We start from the raw sequence: 26,893 nt of genomic DNA on the forward strand, positions 1-26,893 counted from the left end.
ATTTGATACAATTATGGCAACAGTAAAGGAGGTAGGTACAAAGGCCAGAAATTTCTTGGCACAGTATTAACAGAATCAGGAGTTTCTAAGGGTTATAATGGTACTGCTCTGTAAGAACACAGAACCTATTACTTGTAGACAGTGAAGAGAGCCCTAAGTGTATTTGGTCATGTTCCTGTCAAAGATCCCATAGCCACAGGCTCATAAGGATGGCAAAGACTTCCTTGGAGGACAAGTGTGAGTGCTGACAATTGTGTGCAGAAAATGTACACTACAGTTACTACAGTTTTCTCCCTCTGGATATTTATGGCCTAACGCGTGTTCCACTACAGAGACTGTTCCTACTGACATTAGTAACTCTGTCTCCTTGATCCAGCTATAAAAACCCTGTGTCATTGATTATCTGAACGTAGTAACTCTGCCTCCTTGTTCAACTGTATGGAATAACTCTGTCTCTCTGTTCAACTCTATATACTAAACATGCTAAGCTTGCAGGACTTTGTGGTTCTCCAGCCAGGACCCCAGACTGCCTGATCCCAGGTTTGGGTTTTGGTCCATGTATCTGCCTGTGTTTGTCTTTTTTTTCTTTTTTTCTTTTTTAAATAAAATTCCCTCGCTGCCCAGTCAGGTCTGTTCCTGGAGTTGTACTGGACATAGCAATCACAATGTTCCTGGGAGAGGCACTGACTAATGTACTAAGAAATACAAAGAGCATCAATAACTCTGATAAGCTCAATGATGTCCTCTATAATTCAGGGAAGAATACATAGTTATGTTCCTTCTACTTGTTAGCTTTCAAGATCTATTTTACCAACATTTTTGTTTATTTCTATTTTACTCCAATATTAGTTGTATAGAATATTATAATTTTGATAAATTGATTTGTTTAATCAATGTGTCAATACTACAAATTCTCTGTAACCTACTATTTCCAAAGACAAAATGCATTTGTTTGAGACACTGATGAAATATAGAAAAACAACTTAAAAATAAAAAGTAATGATTCTGCTACTTAAAGGGCTTTTAGTGTCAGTGATGTAGAGAATAGATCCTCTTCAAATCCAATCAAAACAGAGAAGAGAAAGTAGTTTCCTTTCTGAGGGAAGGTCACAGTACACATCTTTGTGTTGATCTAAATGTTAAGTAAATGACTATCAGAGAATCATCTTTCATTTTGATTTTTACATTTTCCAAAGCATCATATGGACCCTGGTACACTGGTGATGTTATTTCTAGCCAGACGCAGTGAATAGAAGTAGGAAGACTCTGACTCCCTACCACAACAGTCATGCCAGAGGATAGGAACGAAATCCTAACTAGAATAAACTACCATCTACATGGTAGTTTTAGGCCTGCAATGATTCTTCCCAGCAACAATCCCTTTCATCCCTTATACCACAGCCAACAATTATATCCTTAGACTTTTGTTGAATTTCTAGACCATTTTAGAGCACCCATAAGGACTTGGATTATTCACTGTATTTTCCTCCACAGCTAATATGTTTCATTTTTTCATTACTGGGTGTTTTGAAAGATCATTTGATTAAAACCTACATTTTTCACAATACTTTAGTTCTATGTCATGTTTTATATAGTACTGTATCCCTAGGACCCAGCACAATCCTTGGATTATGATAAATGCTTAAGATAAATCAAATAAATGATTGATGCTACAAAGCTATGAATATCTATAAAGTGAACAAAAATTTGCATAGGTTTCTCTGTATAATTTCATCTTCCTAAAATAGGTACTATTTAGTAGTCTCAAAGCTCAATACTTGGACCTTTCAACTTGCTTATTTTCATTTGTTTGTTTCTAGTTGTTAGGAAAGAGTCTCACTCTATGACCTAGGCTGACCTGGAACTTATGATCCTACTACTTCTGCTTCCTTATTGAAGGACTATAGGTATGTGCAACCATGTCCAAATTCCTTCCAATTCCATATCAGGTCACTTATACCTAAAAAACTCAGTAGTGAGATTGTCCGTAACTACAATCATCATTTATCATGCACTATATTAATTTTTTGTACACTAGGAACTGTTATTCATCCCATAAAATTTTTATGATATAGATGTTAATCTTTGTTCCATTTTAGATATCAGAAAAATCAAACTTGGCAACATTAAGTTTCTTAAGGTAAGGGGTAGAAAAAATGTATTTGAATCCAGGTTGTCAGATTCTAAAGCCCATATTACTAATGTTGATGATGGGCTGCCTCACATTGCCATGGACTGTTAAGTTCCAGTGTAAATATTTCCAAGTGCATGGAATTAACTACCAGAAATTAGAAAGAAAAAAAAGAACACTCTGAGACCATAAATTTTATGATCAATGGTATACAATGCAAATTTGATTTCCATTCCACAATAACAAAAGGTGAAGATATACCTATAAATAAAATGCTTACCTCTTCTGAGCACATCGAAGTAAACCACGTCCAAAATAAACTAAAGTCATAAAGTTTTCACAAATTTCATGTTCTTGGATCACCATCTTCATCACTAGAAACTTATTTTCAGCTTCTGTGCAGTCCTGTAGTGACACAATATTGGTTGGCTGTGTGAAAAATGCTTTTTTCCTTTACAATAGATATTTATTCTGCAACTAGAAAATTTAGAATACATTTTAGAAAAGAATAATTTGGGCTAGAGAGATGGCTCAGAGGTTAAGAAAAAAAATGATGATCCAATCATCTGATTATGTATTACTATCTGTAATCTCCATATCTCTGAAAATGATTATAGGTACTAGGCATTTAACATAGTTCACAAACACAAAAGCTTTAACTCTACATTTTTAATCATTTCAAAGAGAAATTGTAACAATTTTTGGATATAAAATGACAAAAAATTGTCAAACAGAAGCATATCTAACAACTACTAGAATATAATTAGTTGTTTGTTTGTTTTTTTTAAATTCTAATCACAGCATAATCTGTGAGCTTTTTAAAATGGAAATGGATGACTCCCTGACAATAAGTATAATTTTTTTCTAAGGGGAGAAACAGTGTAGACTTGTAATTTAAGATTAGAATTAGTTCTAACAGATGCTTCATTTCGCATGTGTGTGATAAAACTTAGTAAAGAGCAAGGGCTGGTAAAAAGGAAGTAAAAGGCTATCAAAGCTGCAAAAAAGAAAAAATAAACAATGAAAAAAAGGAAGATTTCTAGTTAATTTCTAGATTTCTATTCATTTGGTTCAGTTTAATTTGACAAAATAAAAAAACTGAGGTAAAGCTCTCATTTTACAAGAATAAGATTAAGAAAAAAGAGATTAAGCAGCATTTGAAATAGATTAATATATATTAAGTACACAAATGAGAATCATTTAAAATATGATTATTTTTATAATAGTCTTAAAAAAAGACAGTTTAAGGATAAGCTAATATTAAGTTCTCCATTATGTCTAGTCACATCACTCTTCAACAAAATTATTAACTAATACAAATATAAGACAGAAAAGTTAAAGAATGCCTTCAATTTCAGAGTTATTTTTAAATCACCACTTTCAATTGCTACAATGAAGCTAAGGAGTATAAAAAGATTTATAATTTAAGATTTATAAATAACACATGCTACATACCTCTCTCTTTCCTCTTTCACTGAGTGCTACTCCATACAAAAACAGTAATGTCAAATAATAACCAATATTAATTTGCTGTACCTACGAAAAATATGTTAATTGGTTATTTACATCTTGCTACTTTTCAGTTTAACAAAATTAATTAGAAGTCCTTGATCTAAATAATTACTAAAAATAGTGCAAATTTTCATTTAATTACCCATCATTTGCTAATAACTATAGAGAAGCACGTTATTTTCATTTGATACAATTACCCACAAAAGAAATTAAAGTTAAAATAAATTCAATCAAAATTTATTACATTTAGCTTTGTTAAAAATGCTTTCTCTTTTTAATTACGTAACATTCTAATTATCAAAAACACCTATAAGATATACTACAGGCTAAGAAATAAAAAAAAAAAAACAACCCAGTGCCAGGAATTGGTTATCTTTCTGTGCTGTTGGCCAATGAGTTCTTGTAGACCACCTCCCACCCCCATACATTATAGGCTACTGCTGTTGCTATTAGTCATATCCAGAACTTTATGGTACTGTTGAAGACATCATGTACTTGAGTAACAGAGCATGAAGATATCAAGCTCATCCTGACTAGAACCTTCTTTCATAGTTCTGGGAGGTGTTATGTACACTACTGGAGGAGAAAAGTAATTATTAATGCTTCCTAGCTGTGAATTCTATGAATTACAATAATGTCTGACATGGCAAGATATACCTACTGGTGCAATGATGACATGAACATCTTGTGAGTCACCAACAACTTTCCCATTGAATTTAAGTCCTGCTCTACAAGATAAAAACCATCTCTGGAACCAGAGGCCAAGATCTTGTGGCTAGATAGATCACAGGCCCTAATACTCTTAAATGAACAAAGTATTAAAATGACTTCTAATGAGCTATCATTATAACCATAAATTAATGCATTTCTGAATCTTCATCAATGAAACTTCTATTTGCAGTAGACACTGATTAGCATGAAGACCTACAATTGGCCAAAGTGCAAAGAATAAGAGACTATGGAATGCTAAGCCCTAAATGGGACATCTGTATTACAATCCTTTCTCCTAAGATTCAAGGATCATTGTAAGCAGAGCAGAAAGACAGTAGTAGATGAATAAAAGGAAATAGTGTCCTGCTGAGACAACAGAGTAGCATAACAGCAGAAGAAGCTAATAGGTAGGGAAAAAGAGGGTTCTTTCCTCATATTGAAAAATGTGTATATATTTAATATATACAACAATATTTGAGTTACACATAAATTGTAGAATGACTACACCAAGCTCATTTACATATGAAGGGCTTTACATATTTATCATTATTGTGGAAAAAATTTATAATCTTCTCAGCATTCTTAGGAATGCAATACATTGCTAGTAACTGCAATCATAACAAGGTGTAGTAGGTCTCTTAAACATCTTCCCTCACATCTAAATAAATTTTTGTATAGTTTGACCAACATCTCTTCAACTCTTCCCCTCCACCCCTACCTAGGTGTCAATCATTCTATTCTCTAACATTTGTGGACTCTTTATGTAGCTACATTTCTGTGTCTGAATCATTTTCTGAAGTTCATGACTTTATAAACTGGAATGTCCAGTCCCACTAGTTCAAGTGTCTCTCAATGAAAAATACAACCCAAAGCCATGATTTCAAACATTCGATACAAAACACTCACAGTACAATTAGTAGCTTGAATGTTTCTAAGTGATGTTTCCAGTTGTGTTATCAAAAAATTTAATGTTAAAGCAGGAACAATTTCTTCCCCAGTCTGGCTATTAGCTGCAACTTCCCTCTGTGGATAATAAGCGAGGTGAAAATGTCTTTAAGTTAGGATTTCTAAATATATTACACAGAAAGAAAAATGTATAACCTTCCCTTGTTGGAGACAAAGATTTTTTTTAAATTACCTTAGTAATATACACTATTTACATTTATGTTATTGTTGAAACAAAATAAACATTAAACTTCATAGTTTACTACTAGAAACCTACATTCCTTTGAGGACTTTTCCATTTTTTGTTAACAAGTCCATAGTCAGGGTGACATCAAAACCTTTTCTACATATCCGATGTAGATTTTAAGACTCTGATTATACCACAGAGCTTTAAAAGTCATATACAGCTGTACATCTGGACTAAAGAGATATGATGATTTTTACCTTCATAATCTGGAAGAAGTCTTCTTGTATGAACTTTTCAACGTTAGGGACCACACCTTTGGGTAGAGCATCGATGGCATTTAATAGCTTCTTCACTTCTAATACTATGTTTACAGGGTCAAGATCAGTAGGTATATTTGTTTTCTCTTTGTCCTACAAGACATTTAATTTATTAAAATATAATAATACAATTTCATTTACTCTAGTGATAAAATCACCAAAAATATTAAAAAATGGGCAAAGTTCTTTCACACATATAGGTAAGTAACAGAACCATAAAATATAAGAGTAAGACCATTTCTGCTTCCAAAAAACACATATTATGCAGATTATTCTATACAGTAGGAAAACAATTAATTGTTTTTTATGTGATATGATTGCTCTTTCAGCTTCTTTCTAGACTCATGCATTTTAAGTGAACTAAGCTTCAGGATTTCAAATTAAAAACAAAAATAGAAAGACTTATTTCAACTCAGTCAGAACTGAGCAATTATTAATAACCTTATTTACAGATTTAAACTAGCTACCATTAATGGTTAACTGATAACTAAACCGTCAACCCTGAGAGACTATCTACTAACAACAGTTGTGAAAAGCCAGTGGAGAAGAGAGAAAGACAAAAGATACAGAGCCAACAGATGGCAGCCCTCCCTCACAAGACAAACTCTGAGAACATGGTTTCGTGGTTAACTTCTAAAAGGTAGAATAGCTTATTACAGACCTAGAAAGAGCTTGAGTTACTGAAAATGTGCAAGCATGGGATGTTTAATTCTTGGATCCCTGATATAATAATAATTAGAAAAGCAATTAAGAATCAATAAAGCCTAGTGAGGCACTGTCTCTATAGATACTCCATTCTCTAGGGCTGAGTCTCACAATTGTTCTTCCATCCCTAGCCATTTTGAAGAACTGATACAACATATTTTGCAGTTCTTCATGAATGACAATTACAAGCAAAGTCTTATAAAAAATTGTCAAATGTTTTTGAAAAGTACACAAATACCTGTTACAGAATCTGCTGGCTTGAAATTTTCAAAGTTTTTTTAAAAGCCCACAAAATAGGGTTTTTGGTTTTTTTTGTTTGGTTTTTCGAGACAAATTAGCTTTTAAAATCTTACAAGGAGTGACTATTGCCTATAGTACAACTACGCTAAATTAAGGATCAATTCTAAAGTCAGAAGTTACTAAAGAATCTGACAAGATTAACAAATTTACACACAGACATGATTATGACATGAATAAATATTTCTTAAGGAAATGTCATGGATGATACATATTTATCTTAATTTTAACATTTTAAAATTTTTTGTCAAAATATTTTATGTCTGATTTACTTTAAGAAAGTTTATTTAACATCTAACCATCTAACCAAATTGATGTGGAAGTATGCGGTATTTGGAATAAGAATGGCTCCCAAGGCTCATGTATTTGAATATTCCAGTTGGTGGAACTGTTTAAAAGAATTAAGAGGTGTAACCTTGTTGGAGATGATGTGCTACTCTCTGCTACCTGGTTGTGCCGCAAAATGTAAGCTCTCAGCTACTGCTCTGGTGCCATGCCTGCCAGCCTGCCATGTTCCCCATGGTCACAGACTTACTTATGAAATTTTGGCCCTCATTAAATGCTTTCTTCTTTTATTTGCCTGGATTACAATGTCTTATCACAAAAATAAGAAAGTAAGACAAAGTGTCCACTTTTTCTTAATTCCATAGACCTAACTTTGATTTAGAAATGCCATTTCTGGATCTAACAACCCTGGTTCCTGCTTTTGCTCAAATGTATAATCTGTGTATACTGGAACGTATTATAACTATTCTGAAACATTTTCTAGTAATAAACTCATGCTATTATGGTTACTTTTCTTCCCTAATGTGTTATTATAAAACCTTCCAAATTTTATTAGTATGTGAATATCAATTAATAAGGAAAATTGATGAGAAGAAAAACTAGATGAGAAATAAAATGTTAGGCTCATAACCAAAAAGAAAAAAAATGCACATTATCCCTTTATGTATGTATGAGTACCATGTGTATGCATGATGTCCATAGAGGTAAGAACTGGGCATGAGATCTTTAGAACTGAAGTTACAGACGGTTATGAATTTCCATATGGGTGCTGAAAATTAGATCCATGCTTTCGCAAGAACATCAAATGTTCATAACCTTTAAGCCATCTCTCTGGCCCTTCATCTCAATAAAAGTTTTAAGTTAATATATACCTCAAGCTTATTATCTTCCACTTACACTTAGAAGTTCTAACAGTAAAAATAATAAAATGAAAAGAATTAGTTTTAGAAATAAATCAATAAAACTTTTTGATAAATATAATTCTGGATGTGGGTTTTCCTTCACACACACACACACACACACACACACACACACACACACACACACACACAGTCTTAGCTTAATTTTTTTAAAAATTTTCCTTTTCATAGGTAAATGAGGTTAGGAGGATATCTAATGCTTACTTGGTATGGTTTCATGCATAGTATTGCAAAGAAAAAAAAACATTAACAAATGAAACCTGATAAGACGTTTTGGGGTAAGGATTTCAACTCCTCATAAGGATTAGAGTGCCCTTGGCATACAGCAGCAATCATCTCAGAAAGACTTAATTATGAAAAATGTACTTTTTCAGAAAGTGACTTACTAAAAATTTTATAACTAGGGGCTGGAGACATGGCTCAGAAGTTAAGAGCACCAACTGCTCTTCCAAAGGTCCTGAGTTCAATTCCCAGCACCCACATGGTGGCTCACAACCATCTGTAATCAGATTTGGCACCCTCTTCTGTGTACATAATAAATAAATAAATCTTTAAAAAAAAAAAACAAAAAAAAATTTTTATAATAGACATTGTATCGTAACTTCATATACAAATGAATCAACTCATTACCAATTTTACTAAATGTTAATGAAAATTAATTTCCTCTTACCAGCTGACTGACTGGTTTCTCTACTTTATTCTCAGTTTCTTCCTTGGTTTGCTCCTCCACATCAGGATTTCCACTTTAAATTAAAAAAAGAAAAGCATATAAGAATATCTCCTCACAAGGATCATAAATTGTATCAGTAAACAATCAAAGAATGGAGTCATCTAAAAGTTTCAAAAGTATCACAAAGGTCCATCAAAAACTGAAGTGGGAACAGGTATCATATCTCTTTGGAGGCTCAATTAAAGAAAAGCTATGGTAGAGAAACCAGCAAAGCAGTATAGTCAACTCTTTATCCTTACCAGATGCACAACAGACAAAAATATGAGAGAAAACCTGATTAACAGAGCTGGGGATGGCTCAATGGGTAACATGCTTGCGCTGTAAGACTAAGAACCTAAGTTTGGATTCCTAGTACTCAAGTTAAAAGTCAGGCATGGCAGCACACTCTTTTTGTTATTGTTGTTGTTATTTATTTTGGCAGCACACTCTTATAACCCCAATGCCACTGCAGTGGGGGATGGGTAGAGGCCCCTGTCCAGCCAGAAGAGTAGAAAGAGGAACTGCAGGTACAGTGAGAGATGCTGCCCCAAAACAAAAGGACAGTGATGGAGGAAGCTTTCTAACATTATAGAAAGGGGAAAAATGGGGAAAAATGTATCTGATAAGGATGATATTCTTTATGTGTGTGGGTATGTATGAAAATAACAAAGGCTAGGAAGATATGTGTGTATATATATGTGTGTGTGTGTATACAGATATAGTAAAAAGAAATGTACATTTATATATATATATTTATATACAAACACCTATTTTGTTGTTTTAAATTTTATACAATGTATTTCTTTCTTCCAGTTCCTCTCCACCTACATACCTACCTACCTACCCACACAACATTACATGCTTTCTCTGTCTCAAAAACAAAGTATGCAAAAAGCAAAACAAATAAACAAAAAAAAAATCAAATCAAAAACTGCACAAAAAGAAAAAAAAAAAAAAAGAATTGGTTTTGTTTCAGCCATCTGCCCCTGGGCATGGGACCTTGGAGAATACAAATATATTTTGAGACCAAGTTTTGCTATGCAGCTTAGGCTGGTATGGGACCTTTAAACCTCCTGTCTAACCTTATAAACACTGAAATAAGAATAATATAATAAATCATATGCCATAATACCAAAAGCTTTAAAAATCTCATATAATTTTATTGTTTGTTTAATAGCTTCTGAACTGAACTTCAAATTGTCCAGTTTTTTAATGTTAATTGAGGGAGACTATCATATTTAGAAATCATGAGTTGTTTTGGTAATAAGAAATAATCAGACAGCTTTTACTTTTAATATTGACTCCAATATTAACATATGCAGTTTTATATAATTATTTAAAAGATTCATAAAATTGATTTAAAAACTTTATAAAATTGTTTTGTAGTGTCACATAGGAACTATAATTTAGGATCACATGTAAATTCTGTGCTCTTAATTCTGCAGAGTGCCACATAAAATGAGGCGAGAAACAATGATTTATATAGAATTATACTTTATAAAATATGACTTATTTATATGTTCATCTGACAATCATTTATCATTTATTATGTATAAGCTGATTTCATCTGGGCAAACTGAGATAAACTATAGAAACATTTTAAAATATGACTCTCAGTACACTTAGCATGTCATGGCTAAGACAAGCCTACTATCTTTGCTAATCTTATAATCTTCATTAGTTACTGATGGAGGAGAGCCCAGACCATTGTGGGTGGTTCCATCCCCAGGGTGGTGGTCCTAGATTCTATAAGAAAGCAGGATGAGCAAGCCAGGGGAAACAATCCAATAACCAGTACCCCTCCATGGTTTCTGCATCAGGTCCTACCTCCAGAATCCTTCCCTGTTTGAGTTCCTGTCCTGACTTCCTCAGTGATGAACAGTGCTGTGAAAGTGTAAGCTGAATATACTCTTTCCTCCTCATGGTCATGGTGTTTTGTCACAGCAATAGAAATTCTAACTAAGATACTGGCTTAAGAGCTTCTGATACAAATATCATTAGCTGCTATATTTTCTCTAGCTTCCAGAGTAAAATAAAGTATATAAACCTCAATCAGTCCTCATTCCTTCTTTACACAAAAGAAAACCCCTTACCAAGAAAATACAAATCCTCCAGAAGAAGTACTTAGCAAGTTAAGTTCTTAAGTGCATGTTCTTTTCTGGTGTTGTATATGTGTGTAGTACCATGATTGAACTCAGAACCTAGAGTCAGCTAGGCAAGTGTTCTACTATTGAACTACGTCATCATCTTTCAGGGCCAAGCTAGATAAATTTCCCTGGCTCACCTCAAAGTTGACAACCTCTTACCTTATTTATACTCCCATTAGTTACAATTAGAGGCATGTACAACCAACTTAGGCTCTTAAGCACATTTTTTGATCTTTCAATTCAAATGATGATCTATTCTCTCCTGTTTCTAAAGTCATCAAATGTTTCTCATCATTCTGACGTCATTCTGTGAAAACTCAATGGCCATTGGTATTATTTTTTCCCATAAACCCAGAGTCTGTGATATTATATTTATGTACTTTGCCTATAAGTATACATTTTATACATGTTCCTACTGTATCAGTTCTACTTAAAAAGCCTTTTTCTTAGGTCTTGATCTTTAAGTACCAAGGAATCAATAAATAGGTCTTCTATGTTATGCTTCTTACCTTATATAAAGTGGGCATTAATAAAACACAAAACAAAAACCACTAAAATCAAAGACAACTTATACTCAGTAAATTAAAGTGCCTGTTAAAACAATATTTTGGATAAAAAAAAAATGCCCCAAGTGGGGGCTGGAGAGATGGATTGGTGGCATTGGTTAGTCATCCAGAGGACCCACTTTTGATTCTCAACATCTGATGCCCTCTTTTGGCTTCTTCATACATACACACACACAGTACACACAAATACACGCAAGCAAAACAGGCAAACACATAAATTTATTTTTAAAGTCATGTCTGTATACCTTGAAAAACATGCCAAGTATACAACACTGTTAATTCTTTTGTTCTTTAGCTAGAGATCTCTTCTGAAAACTGGACTTCTGTCTACAATTCACTCCAAATATGTTAAATTGACTTGAAGCTTAGTGACATTTAATTCAGAATGGTTTTCAAAGTTTATGGAGAAAAATCTAATGTTGTAATATCTTTGGAATATAACAACTGCAGTTGTTTTTGTTAACCTACTCCTTACCTCACCAAAAATTCTTCTGTTAGAGAATCCATGTTACAAAATGTTCCTTTACAAGATTTATTCCAATGCTTGCAAGCTGAATTTTACTCCAGCAATTCAAAGCTGTAAGAAAAAATAAGTTTTAATAGAAAGATACAAAATTTTTCTCCCTGTATAGACCAGTAAATGGTTATTTTTAAATTTTCTTGATGTTCCCATAAAAGAATATAATCACCACCTAGAATTTACATTTTTTTCAAAGCATAGGTATATTTTATAAGTCTATAATCATATTGAAATAGTTGTTTTTGTAGCACTGAATGCTGTATCAAAACTATCTTTTACATTATTTTAACTTCCAATATTACTAAATAGTTGGTTCATTGTGTTTTGTTTTTCTAGTACTGGGAACTGTGCTTAGAACCTTGTGCACACTGGAGAAGCATTAAATCTACCTACCATTCAAGCTCTATCCCTACCCATATTTGATATTTCATTATTTCTATTAGTTCTTTGAAAAATTTTATAGCATGCTTTGATCATATTCATGTACCAACTATTCCCAGACCACTCTTATTTTTCTATGCATCCAACTTCAAGTATTTTTCTAAATCTCATTAAGACCAGTTTGTACTGCTCAAATACTAATAATGCATGTGCTACAAGATCACACTAAACTGCCCAAGCTGGCCTTGAACTCCCTACACAGTATAGGCAGTACCTGAATTATAATGTTCCTGTGATTGAAGGCCTACACCACTACACATTTCATTAGTTTTCTTAACCATTTTCTTATAGCATACAACTTGATTTCCCATTTTTTTCATTATGAACGATTCCACAAACTCCACTGACCTATTGCCCTTTTATTATATTAATGGCATTTCTTTACAGTTAACTTCACAGTAGAACTGATAGATCAAAAGATACATAATTGAGTTCATTGACACATACTGTCAAATCAGTTCCTGCTCTATAATACTAACAGTAGTAGTGAACATTCTTTTCAATATAAAAATGCTACATAGTCACTTTCCTCCACAAACCATACAACTGTATAGCTCCATAAAATACGTGAGATATAATATGCTCTTGCATATTCTCCAGCTCAAATACCAAAAAACAAAAAAGAATGTATAGATGTACTTTTCTTCTCCCCCTGCCTTCTGAAAGACAGGGTCTCACTGTGTAGTCCTAAAACTTACCATAATAGACCAGGTTCGCCTTGAACTCAGAGATTCTCCTGCCTGTCTCCAAAGTGCTGGGATTAGGGTCAAGTGCCACCACCACCCAGCTAAGATTTATATAGCTAAAAAAGCCTTTTAGCATATGCAATTTCCACATCAAGAAAATATATACCACAAGGTCTATCTATTAAGGAATCAGATGATACTTAAGAAACAATGTCTTTATTATGTTAAAGAGAACTGAAAGCTTACAACTCTTGTCTTAAAGTATGAGTATTTACCTATTAGTGAACTTAAAACAGGTGGTAACCTATCCTGGTACAAGGGCCATAAGTTCTACATAGAGCACTGCAAAGTAGGCATGTCCTATGAAATGAAAGTATGATACTCTCAATATTCTACACTGACTGTGACTGCTCAGTACCACATATAGATCAGAAAAGCAAGAATAATTCAACAATCTGATACTACTCAAGGTACAAATGCAAAGATATATACACACAAGGGAAGAACATTCTGTAAATCTCATAGAAAGAGAGCTTATTAATACCTCTCATTTCTTATAGTCCTCAACAAAATACTTCCATGTATCAGCTTTGATAATCAATATGGAGAATTAAGTTCTCTGTGGTAAATTATTTTATCTTACAGTTTTACTAAGTAAGCAAAATCACAATCAGAGTCACATTGAATGTGTATTACTGACAAAAGACACAAGCAACAGCTAATAATGAAAACAGGAGGAGGATAAGTAATCTTTCATACTGATCAGATCTGTATCTTATCTTAAATAAAAATACAGATTGGGAATTTTGTGATTCTGTGAATTATTTTTCAAAAAGAAAGTCAATAAGACATTATTTCAAAACTGTAATACAGACATACATTTGCCTTTTCTGGACATCCCAGATTCATTGAAGTTCAGACATGGAGACCTTATTCTCAGTAAGGTCTCCTTTAATTAAATTAAAATTTCCTGTGAAGATCACAGGAAAGGTTTATGTAAAAAGGAGGAAAATGTGGCTAGAAGGTAGAAAAAAGTCCTCTTTAAGCTGTTCTGTATTAAGATGAAAGGGGATAAAAATTAATAAATCAAGACATTTATATACTGAATTAATAAAGGCTAGTAGCTTTTCTGCCTATTTAAAATACAATCTGAGACAAAGCTAAATGAGGAAATTTCCAGGAAAGCAGATTATCAACGTTATTACTCTCTAGCAGCCGAGCAAGTATGTGTGGGCATCAGCAACAATCCCATTTTACAGCCTCAACTAGGAAGGCCTAAGTACCTGGCAACCAAAGGAAGCAGACAGAAGTGTTACCAGTGTCCGCCTACAATAAGCTAGAGGTTGCTTATGCTGTGAATGTGTTGCTCTGATTGATTAATAAATAAAACGTTGATTGGCCAGTAGCCAGGCAGGAATTATTGTATAGGCAAGACAAGAGAGAGGAGAATTCTGGGAGGTGGAGACACTGTCAGCTGCCACCATGAGAAGTAAGATGTAAAGTATCAGTAAGCCACAAGCCACGTGGCAACTTATAGATTAATAGAAATGAGTTAATTTAAGATAGCAAGAAGCCTGCCACGGCCATACAGTTTATAAGTAATATTAAGTCTCTGTGTGTTTACTTGGATATGAGTGGCTACGGTCCCAGGCAAGACTGAAGAAATCTTGAGCTACAAGAGGCACTCAATTTTTTAAGAGGTCAGAAGGAACCTTTAAAGTCAGGATTAACATAGGAGAAAGGGTGAATTTAGTTTCCCCCAATACATTTATTTCAGTCCCGTCATAAGAGACAATTCACTGTCTTCCTTACACCGAGACTGCTTTTTGGCAGAACTTATTAGGCTCCTGCTTGACTGGAGGGTAAGCTAAGGTTCACTGTCAATTTACTACACATCTCACCCTTCAAAGATTTTACCCGCAGGCTGTTTTTCACTGGCAGAAGAACATACATTGTTATCTGTACCAGTAAAACACCTTTCTTACTGCTTCTTCCAAGTTCTCAGCTCTCATTGTTATTTACTGCTTTTACAGTAAACTCCTTTATTCATTTGCAAAAGTGATTTTGGTTCCCATTTTTATGACTGTGATTAGTCACATCGAAGTAGACATGACAGTTACTTTAAACATTTATATCAAAGCACCTGTCAATTCCCCCAGACTATACATGGGTATATTTTTGAAAAAAATCCACTCCAGTGTTCATCTTGACTAAGTTACCTGCCCAAGTTGTAGATTCTAATCTTAACAAGTTTCTATTTCAGAGGGTATGCAAAGGCCCCATCAATTTTCTACCCTTCCCAACTCTGGCACTTATAGAATGCAGGTGGAAAACTTATCAGTGTAAAGAACAATAAAAAAAAAAAGTAGATTTCACACCTTTCTCAATGCTAGTAGCTTGAAAATAAATCAATATAGTTGGTATTTCCAGGAGAGGATTTTATTAAGAATTTTTCATTTGTAAGCTAAACTACCTCCTCTCAGCTCCACTGTGGCAACCAATCTATTTCAAAATGATTTCATTCCTTGGAGCAAAAAACTAGATGAAGAACCACTAAGTTAAAAGAATGCATTGTGTTAATAAGCTTAAGTAGTAAACATAAAAATGATTTTGTTCTCAGGAAGAAAAATAAGACCACTCTAACTATGATATTTATACAAATACAGATGATAAAACATGTGTATTAACAAAGTGAAATAGCAAATTACCTCGTTTGGATTCATTCTGCAATCCACAGGTCTGCTCAGATATACACTAGTTTTTCAACTTTATATGAAATTAAAAAAAATAATCTAGACATCAGGTCATCTGAAAATGGAGATAACGGTACCTATACTTTATGGAGTTGTTGAAACATGCCCTATAAAGTATGTTTCTTCCATAGCCATTTTCATTAAAATAATCAACACCATCATCACTTCACTGTTTAGGTACACAGCAAAATTAGTTCACTTTCCTCTTTTCCTCTACTGTGATGGGGAAATGCTATTGTATAGAAAGCAATGGTAACACTGAGATTTAAGAAATGGGACAAGAATTATTTTTCAAATATATATAAGCTGCAACTTAAGAGTCTCCTATTTTCATATCCGTACAGAATCAGCTACTGTATGTATGTACTCTTTGCCAGTGTATCATTTTTACCAGAGTACTATTGATAAAAATATCACTTGTTCTGGGTTTTGCACGTTAAGAGAATTTTGCTATTACAGAAATGCTGCATTAAGCAACCTTTAATAGATAACTTGCTAACATTTTGAGTTTGAAGAAGCTCTACTCATTGTTTTGTTTTGAGACATGATTTCTCTGCAAAACAGCTCTAGCTGTCCTGGAATTTGCTTTTTAGACCAGGCTGGCCTCAAACTCAGAAATCCACCTGTATCTGCCTCCCATATTAGTGCTGGGATTAAAGGCATGTGCCACCACTGCCCAGCTAAGAATACTCTTATGCCATTAATTAAATATACTCCAGAAGTTTATGAGTCTGTTGACAAGCAGAATCTGACACTGCTATATTATGACGTTTGCTTAATTTTACCAAAGAGGAAAAAAATAAAACTCCTAAGACATGAGAAGTGATAGCTAGTTCAAAATTCAAAGTCACACCCAGTGGGATAGGCCTATCATCTCTGATACTCAGGAGGTTGAGGCAGAATGCTCTCAAGTTCAAGGTCAGCCTGAACAACTCAGTAACATTTTTTTCTAAAATATTAAAAGGAGGAAAACGACAAGTGAAAATTTTCTAAGGACAATTAAGACATTTTTATTATTAGAGTTTGTGGTGGTTTGAAAAAGAGGTATGTGGCCCCCATAGACTCATGTCTTTGAATGATTGGCCCACAGGGAGTGGCACTATTAGTAGCTGTGGCCTTGTTGGAGTAAGTGTGTTACTGTGGGGGCAGGCTTTGAGATCTTGTAAGTCTTGAGCATACATTTCAAGTCTCCTGTTTCCTAGTTTGAGTTGCCAAGGTGTCTGACCATGGGTAATGTGATCCAGAAAGCCAGCTCATGTACCAGAGATAGATCCTGATCACACTGCCAGGGGCCCCTCAAACAGACCCAGTTACACAACTGTCTCCCATATACAGAGGGCCTAGTCTGGTCCCATGCAGGTTCCATCGCTGTTGGTCAAAAGTTTGTGAGTTCCTATGAGCTTCATTCAGTTGTCTCTGTAGATTTCCTCTTCATGATCTTGACCCAACTTTTCATAGAATCCCTCTTTTCTCTCTTAAGACTGGACTCCTGGAACTCAGCCTGGTGCCTGAATGTGAATCTCTGCATCTGCTTCTATCAGTTACTAGATGAAGGCTCATATTTTGTCTTTGAGTCCAGGTTACCTCACTCAGGATGACATTTTCTAGTTCTATCCATTTGCCTGGAAATTTCATGTCATTGTTTTTCATAGCTGAGTAATACTCATTGTGTAAATGTACCACATTTTTGTTTTTATCCATTCTTCAGTTGAGGGACATCTAAGTTGCTTCCAGGTTCTAGCAGAACTATTTATAAGAATTTAAAACTGAGCTGGCTGGTGGTGGCTCACACTTTTAACCCCAGCACTTGGGAGGCAGAGGCAGGTGGACCTCTGTGAGTTCGAGGCCAGCCTGGTCTACAAAGCGAGGTCCATGATAGGCTCCAAAGCTACACAGAGAAACCCTTTCTCGAAAAAACTACAAACAAACAAACTAATTTAAACTGAGGAATAGTTATATATCCAGTTTTCTTTTTTCAGGACCTCCTAAACTATGCATATCCAATGTAGGTACACTGCAAATACTAAAAATGAGTTAGTATTTATAGCATGTAGATGTGGTCAGAATGTGAAGTAGTCTCCCATAGGCTCATGTATTTGAATACTTGGTTCCCAGATGGTGGCACTGTTTGTGAAGGTTATGGAACCTTCAGAAGATGGAGCCTTGCTGGAAGAAGTGGGTCACTGGGTACAAGCCTTTAAGTTTTATCACTCCCCTATTTCCTGACTACAGATAAAGTGTGACTAAGTAGCAGCTTTCTGATCCTCCTTTCTTATCTTCCCTGCCATGATGGAATGTAGCCCCTCAAACTGTAAACTGGAACAAACCCTTTTTGATATTCATTCAACAAATAATGTCACCTATCTCTCTTCATACATCAAAACTTTTGAAGCTAGAACAAGATGCTGCTAAGTAGATTAAGACTGTACTGCTAACCTAGACTTCTATCAAGAGGTGGTAAATAGGTTCTTTAGATGGAAGATAACCACAGGGTTAACAGAATACTTACATGTATTTGCTTGCAACAACTTCTTAGTCACCTCTCTCAGTTTCTCCATGTCTCTCCAATTTTTAAATACTTAAGTACTCTGAAATTCAGACCTAGGAAAAAACTTCTCTATCCATACTGACTTCTACAACATTTTGCCTTGAAGCTTTGATTTCGTTGTGTTGCAGCCCCAATGTCTTAACTACTAATAAATTTAATAGAATAAACAATATCTCCTAACAGACATTTTGACACAATGTAAACTCTGATGTCTACCACTTTCCACAAAATAGCTGAACAGACACACTCATGGACAAGAAATAAATACTTCTGATTCTTACTACTTTGTTTTCTAGTACAAACTCTCTAAAACTGCAATCAAAATTTGAATTATCTTAATCATCAATACCATCCTATCTCTCTTCTCTAAGTCTTTCATCAAAACATATATTAACATTCATAACTTGTTTACATGTCCTATATATAATTTCTATCTCCCATTAAAATAAAAACTCTACTTGTGTAGAAATTCACCATTGTATACTCAGAATCAAGGTAAACTACTTAACTATTCATGAAATATATGATAGATGCATAAACAGTGGGTTACTGGTTTGTAATATGATCCCTACATCACAATATTCTACAGTTCTATAAAAACTTCAATCCCTGCTTTCATTCAGACTGATTATTTAGTATCAAATGTTATGTTAAAACTTGATGTTACTATTCAGTATTGAAGTCAATACTTTTAATTTCTTCTAGAACTAAATCAGCTAATGATACATAACTTTTGTTTTAAAATTGTAAGCAAGCAATATTTCTTTCAAGCCTCTTTCCTGCATTATAAACTGGAAAGACTATCTAGACAAAATGTGAACAGAGTAATAAAAGCTTACAAGTAGGAAAGATTTTGTGCTAATCCTTAAAAGAATGAGTAAACTGGATTTCATCTTTAAAAAAAAAAAAATGTATTCCTAATAACATTCTACTTTTCCCAGTAGCACTTATCATAGTTCCCCAGACTTCAACCTCTTTCCTGACTAGTTTATGTCAACCTGCCACAAAACTTAACATTTTAACCCCAATACCAAATGAGAAAATAAGAAAAGTGCTGAAAATTCTAACTTAAAAATACAAGGCATGGAATTCTGAATAAAAACAGCCAAAGTCTTTTTGTTATTGCCTTTGTACCTTCACCAATAACCTTATGTTATACTTTGTAATCTATAAAATGGTTATCACATCAATAGCACTGCACTGTTATGAAGATTAAATAGTCCTTAGAACAACCTTTGATGGATGGCAAGTACTCAAAAGTGTTAGTTGTTATTCGTATCCAACAAAAAAGCAACACAATTCACTGTATTTCTTTAAAAGGGAAACTAAATGTATAAATGTGAATGTCTGGAGATTTTAAACAGGGTTTTAAAAAGCTTTAGGAAGAAATTATTTTTATAGACAATCTATATGTAGGAGTTCTAAGAGAAAAACTAAACTCTTAGACTTAACAAAATTTTGGGAAGTAGCTCCTGACTTAAAAGATATACCAAAAACCCAGTACCTTTTAGAATAAAAATTCATGAGAAAAGGAAATTCTCACATAAGAAATGTTCTAATACCTATGAATACACTTAATTATTAAAGTACAGAACTGACAAACTACATAAAATTTCACTGCATCTAAAAGATACCAATGAAAACTGTTAATTACCTTAGTATTATCTCTACCTCCTTAATCCTGCAATCTAGAAACTTGGAATCTCTCCTAGACTGTAAAGAAAGATGGCACTTTGATGATGTAGGCAGCTTGGGGCCTTTCCTACTTGTCAAAATGGGAATGATGCTGGACACATCACTATATGTTAAAAATCTTAAGACTACATTCTTACAATTCCATTTACCAATGACTGTACTTAGTACAGAAAACATAATTATTAACAATTAACAATTTACTCTTCACATCAATTAACTAATTTGATTAATAGTCTCTAAGACCATTTTATGACCTGATTTTTCACATCACTACTACTTTCAGCCTTGCTCTCTGCCCACTACTAGTTCAGGCTCTTCCTGGCACACTGTCATATTCCCACTTGACTTTTGTCCACGTTATTCCAAGTATTTTCTCCTACAAAGTATGGTTGATTTCTCAACTACTAAAAAGTATTTGCTCCAATGCTGCCATTTTGTTTGCTTTTGTTTTGTTTTGGTGAGGCCTATCCTGACCTCCTCTTTTCCTGCCGTGATCACTGTTACGCTACAGTTTTTTTTTTTTTTTCTCTTAGCTTATTATATTTTTTATTATCAGAATGTTAAATCCGATGCCCATAGACCGGGCCTCTAGTGACTAGAACAGTGCGCTTCCCAATGCAGAAGCTCAAATACTTACTGAACAATCATGTGAAACCGAATACTCTCGGTTTTTACTTTATGAAAAGGCTGAAGCAGTGAAAAGCAGTCACAAAGAGAAAGGTGCAAACAAAGTTGATAAGCCAACTCAATCCAAAAGTACCTTTCTATTTTGACTATTTCCCTTATTAGTTGCTTTTCAGCAAACCACACTTCCTCCTCTTTGTTCTGAGTGGCAATTCTCAGTCCGTTATACACGTTTAAAATGGAATGAATGGATGGATGCATAAATGAATACATCAGCTACAAAGTCTTGCATGAGTAACAGCAACACGAGCGTTTTCAGTCATCAGTCACCTTCACTTTTACGTTTTAATATGAAGATAAATCCTGTCTTTAAGAAGTAGTAAGTTTCCCGAGTTCACAAAACCTTTCAGACGAATTTCTTAGTCAAATGGGCATGTACTCCATTCTAGACCTAGCTTAATTCGTTAAGCAAAAATCCTCTGAGCCAGTTGCTGACTCACTTCGTTATACATCCATGCACGTTACCTCTGATTCAAAAAACAAAACAAAACAAAAATCTCAACAGTGCCATTTCTTTTTGTTGGGGGGGGGGAGCCACTGAAATATGCAAAACCATCAAGCATGCCAGACACGACCAGACACCTTCGCCTATAGCCATCCACGCTGATGAGAACGCGCTCGGAAGCAACTCCGGCCCGGGTGCTCTCTGGAGGGAGTTTTGACAAATTCCAGTGTAAGGCCCTGACTAACTGGCCACGGAATCGCGGCGGCCACGGGTTCGGTCGTCTCCGGACACAGGGGACCGAGCGAGGCTGGAGGGACTGGGGGCCCCTCCCCCGGCCCCTCCACACCTAAGTCACAAAGACCCTGCTCCGAGTGCCTCACCGTGCTAGACTAGGGGGAAGCCACCGTGTCCCGAGCAGCGGCCGACGCGCACACCACCGCCAGGCCCCCGCGGCGCCGAGGCCGAGGCCGCGGCCGCGGCCGCCCACGGAACCGGAGCCCACGGAACCGGAGCCCACGACGCGCAGCGACCCCGGCGCGCCTCCCAGCCCCTCCACAGGTGGAGCGGCGATCGCGTTTCTCGCGAGATTCCCGCGTCTCCGCCGACCTCCCGCGGAAACCTCGCGGCCCCTCGGCCGAAGCGGGGCTGCTGCGGGGTTCCCAGCCACCTTCCCGCTCCCGCAGAGCCTCCACACCCGCTCTGCCCACCCCGCCAATCACAGGCCGCAGTCCCGGAGGCGGCCCAGAGACTTCCGGAAGCCGACCGGAACCGGAAGCCGCCGGGGTGGGAGGGGCGGGGCCTGAGAAAAATCAAAAAAAGCGCGGCCACAGCTGGAGGTCGTGGCGGCGGCGGGGGTTTGTGGCCGCTGACAGCAAGCAGCACGGCGCCTCGGGATGGACTCCACCGCCTGCTTGAAGTCCTTGCTCCTGAGCATCAGTCAGTACAAGGCCGTTAAGTCGGAGGCGAATGCCACCCAGCTCCTCAGGCACTTGGAGGTAAGGGGTGTCCGGGAGCGAGGGGGTGCGGCCAGCGAGTGGTGGCCTGGTCCAGGACAGCCCTGCAGCCCCTTCGCTGTCCTTGCACTGGTGACGGCGGCTGGGTGTGCGTGTTCGCGTGGGTGCCGAGAGAGGGACGGTGGCCTGCCCCGGACCGGGAGGAGGACTGCCCAGGTCCCGAAGAGCCCCAGGTTTAGGCTGTTTCTGGCCGGAGTGTGTGTGTGAGAAGATCCACAGGTTTGGGCTCTTGTTTCTGACTGCCGCGCTGGGGCCACTTTTTCTTTCCCACGATTTGGCTCGCGTGTGTGTCTTTTATTGGTCTGTCTTTTAGGTGCCTATCTCCTATGTGCAATTTGTTTTCTTTTTTGAACATTGACTAGCTTCATTCACCCAATATATATTCGGGTTGCACGTACTACCAGGACTTTTTTTTTTTAATGTTATGTGTAATTCCGTTTATATAAGTGTACCACTGGTTATGTACATTTACCTGTGATTAGACATTTGGATATTTTTTTGAGGTCTGGATGGAATTGTAAATAAGTGCATTCTAATCATACATTTTTATTTGATTTATTTTATCATCTATTTGTTTCTTACACACCTACCAGTAGAGCTGTCGGGTTCTAAGAAAGGTCTGTGTTCCCTTTTTTGTTGTTTTAGTTTTTTTAATTTAATTATGTGTTATGCATGTGAGTGCAAGACCTTCAGAAGGCAGAAGAGGGTATTATATCCCCTGGAGCTGGACTTACAGGCAGCTGTGAGCTGCTTGATGTTGGTGCTGGGACTCAAACTCAGGTCCTCTGCAAAAAAAAAAAAAAAAAAAGTACATTCTTCCATCTGCTAAGCCATCCAGTCCACATCCACTTTTATTTCATATTGCTGAAAACAACTTTCAAAAAGATGGTAGCATTTTACTCACTAGCAGTATAGTGACGCTACCATCATTCAACCATACCATCCTTAGTTCTTACTATTTGCCTGTTTGAGGGCAATATTATCTTTTAGTGGTCGACATTATTATGTAGAGCCCTGAAAACTATGTCAGAGGATAAACAAATATACAGCATGAGAAAGAGGATTCTTTTCATTATTCTGAACTGCTGCTGCCATAGTTTGACTTTAAAAACCCACACAAAACCGGTACACACAACCTGTACTTTGAGTCCTTTCATGATTGGCAGGGCCAAGTTGAGCTACTCTAGTATCTGATGATGGTATTTTACATCACTGGCCATGTGACTAATTATTAAAAACATGGACGCAGATCTTTGGAGTATAAGTCTCGGTTGTGCTTCTTTGTCATCACTGTGTGCCTCAAAGTTTACTCACATACAAATAAAATCAGTAGCAACTCTCTTACAGAGTTTGAAGACTAAAGAGAGCATATGTAAAGCACTTATGTCAATGCCAAGGTCAGATTAAGTGCTATGTAAATATTATCATTAAAAGAAACTAGTTTTCATTAGGAAAAAATTAATTTTTACCTTGTATTAACTAATTGCTATCTGCTAGAATATTATTGAAATAAAAGCCCAGTTACAGTCATATTTAAAACAGAAAATGTCTTCATATTCTAGACAGTTAAAATCATTAATAGATGAAAGAGACCATGTTCAGAAAGTTCTTGACCCCAAGAAAAGTTACCAATTTGTTTCCAGTCTTACAGATATTAACTAGTGTTAAATCACATTCTACTAGGGAATAAGTACTGTGAAATTCCAAGAGCACAGCTTAGTAAGAAAATGAGAAGATAGAAGGGAGGGTTATAATTAGAGGGTTATAATTATAATAAGCAGTCTGCTTAGATGTGACCTTTTTAGAATATGAATATATAAGATGTATTAGTCTTAATTCTAAAGTAAAAAATTGTTTGACTTTAAACACCAGGTTTATATTGACTCTCCCTCATTAGAACAACTGGATTAGAAAGTAAAAATTACTAAGTCTTATCCTTGCTTCATTTGAAAATATTCTTTAATTCTATTGTTTCTGCATAATCTCCTAACTTCTAGGCTCAGCCTGAAAGCAGTTACTATCCATTGGGCTTCATATTCCATTCTCAGAGTAGATGAGATGAGTGTACTAGGCTTCAGAATAATAAATCTACTTGGTTCTTGTCTTAGTTAGGGTTTCTATTGCTGTGAAGAAGCACCATGACCACAGGGACTCTTATAAAGAAAAACTTTTTTTTTTTTTTTTTGGTTTTTCAAGAGGCAGGGTTTCTTTGTGTAGCTTCAGAGCCTGTCCTAGAACTCACTTTGTAGACCAGGCTGGCCTTGAACTCACAAAGATCCGCTTGCCTCTGCGCACCCCCACCACTGCTCTGCAAAGGAAAACATTTAATTGGGGTGGATTGCTTACAGTTGAGAGGTTCAGTCCATTATCATCATGGTGGGAAGCAAGGCAGCATGCAGGCAGACCTGGTGCTGGAGAACCTGAGAGTTCTTACTTGACCCACAGGCAACAGCAAGTGGTCTGAGATACTGGGCCTGGCTTGAGCATATATATGAGACTTCAAGGCCCACCCCCACAGTATCACACTTCTTCCAACAAAGCCACATCTCTTAATAGTGCCACTCCCTATGAGCTTATGGGGGCCAATTACATTCAAACTACCAAAGTTCTATACATTTTTAGTCTGTGTTCAGTATAGTATATAGTATAGTATAGTATAGTATAGTATAGTATAGATAATTACAAATGTTAGTCAGAAGTTCACCAATACATGAAAGAAGTAATAGTATACTGTAAGGCTGTATATAATAAGTAAAACTTAGGTGACTTAAAGTGGCTTAGGAAAACATTTCTAGAAAAGGTAAACTTAAACTGAAATCTAGATCATTCAGCTGGAGAAGGAGAGAGCCTGTATGTGGGGAGAGAGAAAAACAGGTGTGAATTTTCTAAATTGGGGGAAAAAAGATTAAGTAGCACTTCAGAAAAATGGGTTTTTTTTTTTGAAATGGAGAAGAAATAGAAAATTTCCAGCACTTAACACATTTGCTTCCTATTTTATAGGTAGTTTCTGGACAAAAGCTGACACGACTGTTTACATCACATCAGATATTGCCAAGTGAATGTTTGAGTTGCCTTGTAGAACTTCTTGAAGACCCAAACATAAGTGCTTCACTGATCTTAAGTATTATCAGTTTGCTGTCTCAACTGGGTAATGTGTTTATACTTTTTTTTCCTTTTTGAGTTTGGAAGACTATGAACTTAATTTTTTTAAGATTCATTTATGTATATATATTAAAGTGCTTTATCTGCATGTACACCTTCCCGCCAGAAGAGGGCATTAGATCCTGCTATAGATGGCTGTGAGCCAGCATGTGGTTGCTGATTATTGAATTCAGGACCTCTGGAAGAGCAGCCAGTGCTCTTAACTGCTGAGCCACATCTCCAGCCTCGAACTTAATATTTTTAAAGGGCAGATAGAATTATAGAATTTCTTCAAGAATGATTTACTTTCAAAAGAATTCTTCATTGTAGAACCTTTTAGAGTTAGTCTTACAGTCCTCACAAAGGAGTCCCTGAGTATATACATATATATAGACACACATGAACATATAAATATCATGTCTTAAAGACTTCCATGTTCTGTAGAAAAGAATACATATGGGAAAATGGCATTCTATTGAATTTTAAAACAACAAAAAGCCACATAAACATAATGTCAATATTAAAGACAACAATCTGAAAAGCATAACTACCAATCAAAGAATAATCCTTCTGTGATAGACTACATTGAACTTAGAACCAAAGATAAACTATAATTGCTTTCCTATTTCTTCCCTTTATGTTTCATTTTTAAATATTCATCTATTAGTAATTTTTTACCTTGATTTGTGTATGCACAGAGGTGTTGGATATTTTTGTATATGGCTATAATCAGGTCTGCTTAGTAATAGAGAAGTATTAGCAGATAGTGGCATTGCATTGTTCAGTAGAACAATCAAAGTATTGTTAGTGCTAGAAATATTCTGAGTTTGTGTTGTCTCCTAGAGTCGCCTCCTGCCAAATAAGCTTGTTAAACATTGGAAGTCTGAGGAGCTGAATCTAATTCTGATTAAATTTAATTTAAATAATTACACATTGACTAGTAGCTGTCATATTAGATAACACAGATAAGAGTAAAATATCCCAAGTTGTAATTCCTTATCCCAGCTGTCTTTATCATTTCTACCTTTAAGGTACAATCTTAATTAATGGTTTGATATGTATTTTTCTGATTTAAATTATATATATTTAATTAATAGGCTTTATATTTTAAGTCTTTGGATTTATAATAGAAATTTAAATGATAATCTGATTGCATCTTTGTAATCTAGGTTGACCTGGAACTCAAAATTCTCTTATTTTCTCATTTCTTATTCTCCTTAGTGTGGATTACAGGCATATACCACCCACCAACCTCAGTTGTTATATTGTTTTAATAACCAAGTTTCTACACGTATGTAAACAAGGTTTTTTCCTTTGTTATTAATTCTATAAGAGAAATTACTTGTACTTTGGAATTGGTAGGGATTAATTAAAAAAAAGAGAAAAAAAGTCTGTCTTGGCCAGCCGTAGTGGCTTAATTCTGTAACCTCAGCATTCCTAAGGCTGAGACAGGAGGAACTGCCATGTGTTCCAGGCCAGTGTGGGCTACAGAGTGAGATCCTGATTCAAAAACTCAAAACCAAACAGCTATCTCA

The 26,893-nt window shown here is 35.7% G+C and overlaps 3 protein-coding genes across 3 annotated transcripts in view; 2 read left to right on the forward strand and 1 right to left on the reverse strand.

Annotated features, from left to right (window-relative positions):
• The window catches only part of Dzip3 (DAZ interacting zinc finger protein 3), a 76,823-nt gene extending 54,910 nt beyond the window's left edge, over positions 1-21,913 (reverse strand). The window contains 7 exon segments of the mRNA XM_036203288.1: positions 2,412-2,536; positions 3,587-3,667; positions 5,261-5,377; positions 5,744-5,896; positions 8,681-8,753; positions 11,908-12,009; positions 21,585-21,913. Of these exon segments, the coding sequence (XP_036059181.1) occupies positions 2,412-2,536; positions 3,587-3,667; positions 5,261-5,377; positions 5,744-5,896; positions 8,681-8,753; positions 11,908-11,939 (581 nt within the window). The 5' untranslated portion in view covers positions 11,940-12,009; positions 21,585-21,913.
• Positions 21,366-22,007, forward strand: LOC118593837 (early nodulin-20-like). The gene is made up of 2 exons (XM_036203429.1): positions 21,366-21,475; positions 21,593-22,007. The coding sequence occupies exons 1-2, from the start codon at positions 21,366-21,368 to the stop codon at positions 22,005-22,007; spliced, it is 525 nt and encodes a 174-aa protein (XP_036059322.1).
• A 90-nt stretch (positions 22,008-22,097) lies between these two features.
• The window catches only part of Cip2a (cellular inhibitor of PP2A), a 30,203-nt gene continuing 25,407 nt past the window's right edge, over positions 22,098-26,893 (forward strand). The window contains exons 1-2 of the mRNA XM_036203111.1: positions 22,098-22,199; positions 25,218-25,365. Coding sequence (XP_036059004.1) covers positions 22,098-22,199; positions 25,218-25,365 — 250 coding nt within the window. The remainder of the gene's footprint in view (positions 22,200-25,217; positions 25,366-26,893) is intronic.

The sequence above is a fragment of the Onychomys torridus genome, chromosome 12 (genome assembly GCF_903995425.1).
Source record: "Onychomys torridus chromosome 12, mOncTor1.1, whole genome shotgun sequence".
Classification (NCBI taxonomy): domain Eukaryota; kingdom Metazoa; phylum Chordata; class Mammalia; order Rodentia; family Cricetidae; genus Onychomys; species Onychomys torridus.